The sequence below is a fragment of the Gopherus evgoodei genome, chromosome 22, assembly GCF_007399415.2.
Source record: "Gopherus evgoodei ecotype Sinaloan lineage chromosome 22, rGopEvg1_v1.p, whole genome shotgun sequence".
Classification (NCBI taxonomy): domain Eukaryota; kingdom Metazoa; phylum Chordata; order Testudines; family Testudinidae; genus Gopherus; species Gopherus evgoodei.
The window spans coordinates 12,732,081-12,740,503 of NC_044343.1; the positions used below are offsets into that span (position 1 = coordinate 12,732,081).

Below are 8,423 nucleotides of genomic sequence, written 5' to 3' on the forward strand. Positions count from 1 at the left end.
AGGTAGTCCCTGCAAGGGAACAGACTGCGTGTGGGGCTACCCCTTTCCTGGACCCAGCATTGCTGCCCCCTACTGCAGGTGCTGGTGGGGCCTCCCCATGCTGGCAGTGGTGCAAGAACTGAGCCTCCATCCCTGTCTCGCCCCGTCAGGGTGGGGGCTGGCACCCAGGAGGGGTTTGGCCCAGCGCACTGCACTCCCCTGCACCCCGACACACAGCGAGGGGGAAATATGCTGCGGATGCCAGCAACCTAAGCCCTAACACTGAGGTCGTTGGTCCGCTCGGGGCCAGATCCTCAGCTGGTGTAAATCTGCAGAACCTCTGCTGAAATTCCCTTTACACCAGCTGACCACGCCTGGCCCACTCGCAGGGCTCGCGTACCCAGCTTGCAGGGCTTCGGTTCCCCACAACAGACAGGCAGGCGAGCGGGGCAGGGGCTCTTGGCAGGGAGAAAGTCCTGTCTAGTGGGCGGAGCACCAGATGGGAACTCAGGCAACCTGGCTTCCAGTCCCAGCTCTGCCATGGCCCTGCTGGGTGACGCTGGGCCAGGCACTTCCATGCTCTCTTTCTCCACCTGTTTGTTATCTGCATGTACAGCCCCTAGCGCACGGGGCCCTGCCTGGGGGCTCTAACTAACAGCCGTGGAGAGCGGGAGAAAGCCCGTCCCAGGGGCAAGCTGGGGACACTGAGGCAATGGCAGGTGCACTGTGCATAACCACCCACTGGGACATTGCCATGCGGTGCCTGGGGCTGGGGGAGCTGGAGAACTGTCCATGCCTTTGCATTAGGGCACTGCTCCCCTCTCCCCATCCCTCGCTGTATTTAGCCACGGGGGGTGGTGATGAAGAACTGAACATTTGCGGGGAAAGGCAGCAAGGAGCATAAATTGTGACAGGAGCTGTTGGGAAGGGAGGAGGGACCCTGGCTGTGCATGCAGGGCCACTGACAGGAGCTTGGCTCTGCTGCCCTGTGGCACCCCTGGCTGGGGCTGGCAGGAGGGGTCAGCCCGGCCCTATAAACCGCACTCCCCTTGGCTAATTGGGGCAGGACTCAAACCACACCTGAGCCCTGGCTTCTCTGCAGCAGGCGGATGCCACCCGCCTCTGGGGTTGGGTTTTGGAGGGCAGCTCGCACCGCGGGCACCCACCCAGTGCCAGCTAGCGAGGAGGAAAGCTCTGTGATTGGAGAGGAAGCTGGCAAATTACAGGCCCCTGCTCTGAGGAGCAGAGGCAGCCGTGGTACTAATGGAGACTTTTACATCCCTTCAGTCCCTCTCCTCCCCCGCTGGCATACCCCACGGCTGCCGCGGGGGTGGGAGCTGCGGACAGAAGAGTGGCAGGGGGCTGTTGGCTTCCCGGCCAGAGGTCACACCGAGTATGTAGCCCATAGAGGGGACCCTGCCCTGAGGACTCACTCATGGGCCTTGGGCCCTGGTGGTGGGGAAAGTGGGCCTGGGAGGGCTGCTTTTCCCTGTAGGAGGCACCTTGGAGATCCCAGTCTTGTGCATCCAGGCATAGGCCTGGAGCACCCATGGAAAAAAAATAGTGTGTGTTCAGCACCAGCGGGCCCCACCAATCAGCTCTCCCCCCTAGTGCCTCCCGCCCACCACTGATCAGCTGTTCAGCAGCAGGCAGGAGGCCCTGGGGGGGAGAGGGAGGAGTGGGGCCTTGGGGGAAGGGGTCGAGTGGGGGCGGGGCCTGGGGCAGAGCAGGGGTCGAGCACCCCCGGGGAAATCAGAAAGTTGGCACCTCTGCACCCAGGGATGCTCTCTGGAGGGGGGGCTAGCAGGAGGGAAGAGGGCGTGACTCCAGATCATCTGCGAGGGAAGAGCTTGTACTGAGAGAGCTGAACTATGCTGGGTTTGCTCAGTGTCCGTGTGACTCAAACACTCGAAAAACCCTTAGGAGAAAAACTCTCTGTGTTAAAAAATGTAACACTCCAGCCCCCTGTCGACTGAGCCAGCCCCATCCTCCTGCTCCTCCCCAGGAAGTCTGTCTTAGGTACTTGTCTGGCTCTCATCACCGTAGCCTCTGGGCATCTCACAGTCTTCAGCCTCATAACGCCCCGTGAGGCCGGGATGTGCTCTTATCCAACTGCACAGAGCAGGCACTGAAGCCTTGGCCCTATTGGAGTCAAGGGCAAAACTCCCATTCAGCTCAATGGAGACAGCTGTTGCCACCCAGCATTCAAGTCTGTGGTATAGGAGGGACCTGAACTCAGGTCTCTGGAGTCTGAGGCTCATGCTCTAACCACTGGTCCATGCTCCCTAAGCCCCCCACAGCAGAAAACATCCTGTTAAAAAAAATCAGCCCTTTTCTCTCATAGATTCATAGACTTAAGATCAGAAGGGACCATTATGGTCATCTAGTCTGACCTCCTGCACAATGCAGCCCACAGAATCTCACCCACCCATTCCTGTAACAAACCCCCTAACCTATGTCTGAGTTATTGAAGTCCTCAAATCGTGGTTTGAAGACCTCAAGCTGCAGAGAATCCTCCAGCAAGTGACCCGTGCCCCACGCTGCAGAGGAAGCTGAAAAACCTCCAGGGCCTCTGCCAATCTGCCCTGGGGGAAAATTCCTTCCTGACCCCAAATATGGCAATCAGCTAAACCCTGAGCATGTGGGCAAGACTCACCAGCCAGCACCCAGGAAAGAATTCTCTGTACTAACTCAGATCCCACCCCATCTAACATCCCATCACAGACCACTGGGCGTACTTACCTCCGGATAATCAAAGATCAATTAATTGCCAACATTAAGTTATCCCATCATGCCATCCCTTCCATAAACTTATCAAGCTTAGTCTTAAAGCCAGATATGTCTTTTGCCCCCACTACTCCCCTTGGGAGACTGTTCCAGAACTTCACTCCTCTAATGGTTAGAAACCTTCGTTTAATTTCAAGTCTAAACTTCCTAGTGTCCAGTTTATATCCATTTGTTCTTGTGTCCACATTGGTACTAAGCTTAAATAATTCCTGTCCCTCCCTAATATTAATCCCTCTGATATATTTATAAAGAGCAAGCATATCCCCCCTCAACCTTCTTTTGGTTAGGCTAAACAAGCCAAGCTCTTTCATTCTCCTTTCATATGACAGGTTTTCCATTCCTCGGGTCATCCTAGTAGCCCGTCTCTGAACCTGTTCCAGTTTGAATTCATCCTTCTTACACATGGGAGACCAGAACTGCACACAGTATCCCAGATGAGGTCTCACCAGTGCCTTATATAACGGTACTAACACCTCCTTATCTTTACTGGAAATACCTCACCTGATGCATCCTAAAACTGCATTTTCATATCACATTGGCGGCTCATAGTCATCCTGTGATCAACCAATACTCCAAGGGCCTTCTCCTCCTCTGTTACTTCCAACTGATGTGTCCCCAATTTATAACTAAAATTCTTGTTATTAATCCCTAAATGCATGACCTTGCACTTTTCACTATTAAATTTCATCCTATTACTATTACTCCAGTTTACAAAGTCATCCAGATCTTCCTGTATGATATCTCGGTCCTTCTCTGTGTTAGCAGCTTTGTGTCATCCGCAAACTTTATTAGCACAATCCCACTTTTTGTGCCAAGGTCAGTAATAAAAGGATTAAATATGATTGGTCCCAAAACCGATCCCTGAGGAACTCCACTAGTAACCTCCTTCCAGCCTGACAGTTCACCTTTCAGTACGACCCGTTGTAGTCTCCCCTTTAACCAGTTCCTTATCCACCTTTCAATTTTCATATTGATCCCCCATCTTTTCCAATTTAACTAAAATTCCCCATGTGGAACCGTGTCAAATGCCTTACTGAAATAGAGGTAAATTAGGTCCACTGCGTTTCCTTTGTCTAAAAAATCTGTTACCTTCTCAAAGAAGGAGATCAGGTTGGTTTGGCACGATCTACCTTTTGTAAAACAATGTTATATTTTGTCCCAATTACCATTGATCTCAATGTCCTTAACTATTTTCTCCTTCAAATTTTTTTCCAAGACCTTACATACTACAGATGTCAAATTAACAGGCCTATAGTTACTCGGATCACTTTTTCTCCCTTTCTTAAAAATAGGAACTATGTAAGCAATTCTCCAGTCGTACGGTACAACCCCTGAGTTTACCGATTCATTAAAAATTCTTGGTAATCGGCTTGCAATTTCATGTGCCAGTTCCTTTAATATTCTGGATGAAGATTATCTGGGCCCTCCGATTTCGTCCCATTAAGCTGTTCGAGTTTGGCTTCTACCTCGGATGTGGTAATATCTACCTTCATATCCTCATTCCCATTTGTCATCCTCCCATTATCCCTAAGCTCCTCATTAAAGACCGAGGCAAAGTATTTATTTAGATATTGGGCCATGCCTAGATTATCTTTAACCTCCCCTCCATCCTCAGTGTTTAGCGGTGCCACTTCTTCTTTCTTTGTTTTCTTCTTATTTATATGGCTATAGAACCTTTTACTATTGGTTTTAATACCCTTTGCAAGGTCCAACTACATGGCTTTTGGCCTTCCTCACTTCATCCCTACATGTTCTGATCTCAATAAGGTAGCTTGCCTTGCTGATCCCTCCCATCTTCCACTCCTTGTAGGCTTTCTGCTTTTTCTTAATCACCTCTCTGAGACCCTTGCTCATCCAGCTTGGTCTACAACTCCTGCCTGTGAGTTGTTTCCCCTTTCTTGGGATGCAGCTTCTGAGAGTTTCTCCATGAGAATCCCCTTCCCAAGAGGCCCCCAGTCCTGAGTGGCTGCCGTGAGGCTGCTGCAAAAGAGCAAGGTCCAAAGGGCACGTTCAGGTCACTTTTCCACCTGCTGTTCTTGGGTTGGAATAGGCTGGGCCTCGGGGGAGACAGAAGAGCTGCTGAGCCCAGCTGGGGTGAGCATGGAACGGGAGGTACATCAGAGCAGGATTATCAGCCGGAGCTGCCAGGGCTCCAGGGCCCTGGGGCCTGTTCCTCTAAGGGCCACACTTCTCAGGCTAGTTCCCACATGGGATCCTCCTGCTCTGTTTTCAGAATTTCCCCAAATATCTCCCAGGTGGGTCGAGGTCTCTCAGGGTTTGCCTGGTCTCGACCTGAAACACACTTTCCCCCGATAAAAGCAGGTGCTGATAGATGGATGGGTTGGGGGTGACTCCTCTGAGACGGGGGTGGTGTCTCCCATTCTGTGGCTTTCTGGTGGGTGGGAGGTGGTGTGGCTGGAGGATCGGCATGCTAGGCTAGGGGTCAGAAACCCTGCCTCCGAGTCCCCGTTCCACCAACAACTCACTTTGCATCAGTTCGGCCCTTGTCTTCGGAGAAGCTCAGCAGCTGCAGTGTTGTCCTCTGGGGTTTGTGCCTCAGTTTCCCCACCTGTAGCTTGGAGCTAATGCTGACACCCCCCTTGGCAGCATTATGATGCCCTCGGTGCTTTTCAGAAAGCTTCTGGCCTCGGCCCGTGGCTCCGTATGTCCTGCAGGGCAGGTTCTGTTGCCGTGTGGAGCTGATCAGGTGGTGCTGGAGGGAGCAGAGGCAGCAGGGGGTGAGAACAGTAGGGAAGGGAGGAGAAAAGCAGGGCGGGCAGAGCTCTGACATGTCGGGAGCTGGCTGAACGCGAGGACCTGCGGGATGGTGCGATCTAGCTGAGTGGGGTCATCTCCGTGGGCCACCGGCGTCTGACTGGGGCCAGGCTGGGGCGTTCACTCCCTCCCTGCTTGGCACCTCACACACCACATGTGCCCTCCCCTTTTGGAAATGTGACTGCAGCAAGGAGGATCTCGCAGGGAGCACAGCTGGGCCCAGATGCTCAGGGCACTCAATAGCTCAAAGCAGTGGTATGTCCCTGTAAGGCACAGGGGGGAAACTGAGGCACAGCGAGTAAGTGATTTGCCTGAGATGGGCCAGGAGTATTTGCATGTCCCCTCCCTAGTGCCCCAACTCAGAGATGGCAGGCAAGGGGCACAAGCAAGCCCTGCAGTGACCCAGGTAACTCCTGAGCCCAGTTCAAACCAGTGACCATGGGGGTCGGGTCCCTTGGCTTCTAATAAATTGAAAGCTGAGGCTGAGGCTTACGAGCTCCCATCAGCCTTTGCTGGGAGTGGGGGGAGAGGCTTGTATGCAAATCAGTAACAGCGGCATCTGTTCTTTCTTTCCTGCTCAGTCCTGGTACCTGGGATAATCGCAGCTGCCCCGTCCCGTCGCCTCCCTTCTCCTCTGCTTTGGGCGTCCCGAGAGGAAAACAAGTAACAGCCCCAGGCCCAGCCTTTCGGTGAAGATGGAGAGAGCGAATTAACGATGACGACGACAAAAAGAAAACGAGACCCACACCCAAGACGTTACAAGGAAGGAAGGAAGGAAAAGGTTCAAACTTTTTTAAAAAGTAAAAACAAACAAGAACCCTACAGACAAAACAGCGATCCACACGCACGGCGACGCGGAGTCCCGTTTGCCAGAAACACTATTTGCCCTGCCGGCCGACCTCCTGGGAAGAGAACGGACACAGCTCATCACACAGGTCTCTCCCAGCAGCAGCAGCAGCGCCGGAGTCTCGCCTGCACTTCTCCAAAGGGTTGTATATGCAAAATTGTCTTTCTGATTTCCTCTTTCGTTCTCGCCTCTCGTGAGTAGAAAAGAACAAATTTCCCAGGTTCCCCCAGCCCACCCTCCTCAGCAAACTGTTTACTTTCCAGGAGGGTGCTGGGGTGGGGTGGGAAGACAAAGGACCAAGGCATTCGGTTGTTTCTGAACCAGAGGTGCTGGCTGGGGCGGGCAAGCGCTCCTTAGCGCTGTTGTTCCCCGTTCCATGCCAGACAAGACACCTCCAGCCACCTGCTGGCCCAGAGTTCGGACAAGCGTTCGCCTTTGCTTTGGTTTTTCTTAAATACTCGATGCCATTAAATGCTCTTCTTTCGGGTGGGGAACGGAGCCCTCCTGGGATCTTGGCACTGCTTTCCAGTGCCTCACAGGAGCGGTGTTGTGGAGAAGCGAGGGTGGCGGGGGTACACAGGCCGGAGCCCCTTCAATCCTTCTCTTTCTCGCATTGCCTTTGGGTACTACCGGCTGCAGAAGGGACGGGGTAACTTGGCTACTGACAGAACTGCTGTCCCTGAGCTGAGCCGTAGGCTGGGCTCCTCTGTACGTTCCAGGCGAGGAACCGGGGAGCAGGGCACTGGCTCAGGGGGAGACGTTTCCTTGGCACAAGCCAGCACTGCAGGGAGGAGACGGGTCTGAGACTCACCGCCCGGCTGCTGGAATGTACAAGGAGCAGACACAAGGCTGCTGTTCGGATTGGCACTAACAGGCTCTGGGTATTAGCCCTGGAGCTCCGTTTGGAAATGGAAATTTCTGATCGGCTGAAACAGCTGAGTCCAAAACTCCCAATCTCTCCTCTGGGAATAATTCTCCCGATGGCGTCTGCCATTCCCCAGGTGCCTTCCCCTGCTGCCGAGCCCTGCCAGCCGGAGCCAGCCAGGAGCAAATCCGTCTGTCTCTCTGTAGTGAGCATGTGGTGTGGCTCCGTCGAAGCCCATGGGTGAGGCTATTCTGGCCTTACGTGGGTGTCATGCCCATAGCGCGAGGCTGGGCCAACGTAGCCACACTGGTAAACTTTCCCTACTGGAGCTTACGCCTCGTAGCTCCTGGCAAATGCGGGGCCTGTTTGAAAACCCCGCAGCTCTCTTTGTGTGGGGGCGAGGTGGGGCTGGACTCTGCTACCAGGGCAGGGCCTGGGATTTGTGTGGACCGAGTCTTCTTCTCGCGTGGCTCTGGAAAGTTAGGCTGGGACAGGCGGGCCGAGGGGAGGGAAGGTCGGAGCAAGATTTCCCCACACACCTGTGTACAAAGAGCTATGCACACCTGTGGACAGGTACCATGTAGACTAGTGGCGAGATGGTTGCAATTGTGTTGCACATTTTGTAGGAAATGCACTTTTAAGAGGGAATGATAAAAAACGAGCAGCAGCAGGAGATTGGAGCTCCCGGCACTGGCTTGCTGGGAGATTTTTTTTTTTTTAAGAGAGATGATTTGCTTCCTGAGAGGATGCACCACAGATGGGACCCTCCACCCCCGTTTGTGGGGCTGGAGTAGGCCTTGGATCCATGACTTGGGTAGGCAAGGTGCCCTAAATTCAAATGGATTGGGGCTGGGCTCTGCTCAGCTCACACCTCCCCATTTCCTTCTCCCCCGTCAGTCACTCCTCAGCCCCCGCCATCAGCAAACCCAGCTGGGAGGTAGAACGCAGTTCCTGACTGGTTCAAATGCCTCAATTGTCTGCTGCCGTCCCCTGGGCGTCGGCAAGCTCAGAGAGCCGCAAGGGCCGGGCGTGTGGAGGTGCAGCATCTCCGCTTTCACCTGTCCCTCCATTGCTGCCCGCAGGGCTGGGGGAGCCATGCAGGTCCCAGGATATTAACATGCGTTGGTGAAAGATGCTCTCGAGTTACCCAGAGCCCTTCCGCACACAGAG

The 8,423-nt window shown here is 53.9% G+C and overlaps 1 protein-coding gene across 2 annotated transcripts in view; it reads left to right on the forward strand.

Moving 5' to 3' along the window:
* The window catches only part of NFIC (nuclear factor I C), a 153,145-nt gene extending 146,375 nt beyond the window's left edge, over window positions 1-6,770 (forward strand). For both annotated transcript variants that reach the window (XM_030540740.1, XM_030540741.1), the window contains one exon: window positions 6,123-6,770. In XM_030540740.1, the coding sequence (XP_030396600.1) occupies window positions 6,123-6,140 (18 nt within the window). In that variant the 3' untranslated portion in view covers window positions 6,141-6,770. The remainder of the gene's footprint in view (window positions 1-6,122) is intronic.
* Window positions 6,771-8,423: the final 1,653 nt, after the last annotated feature.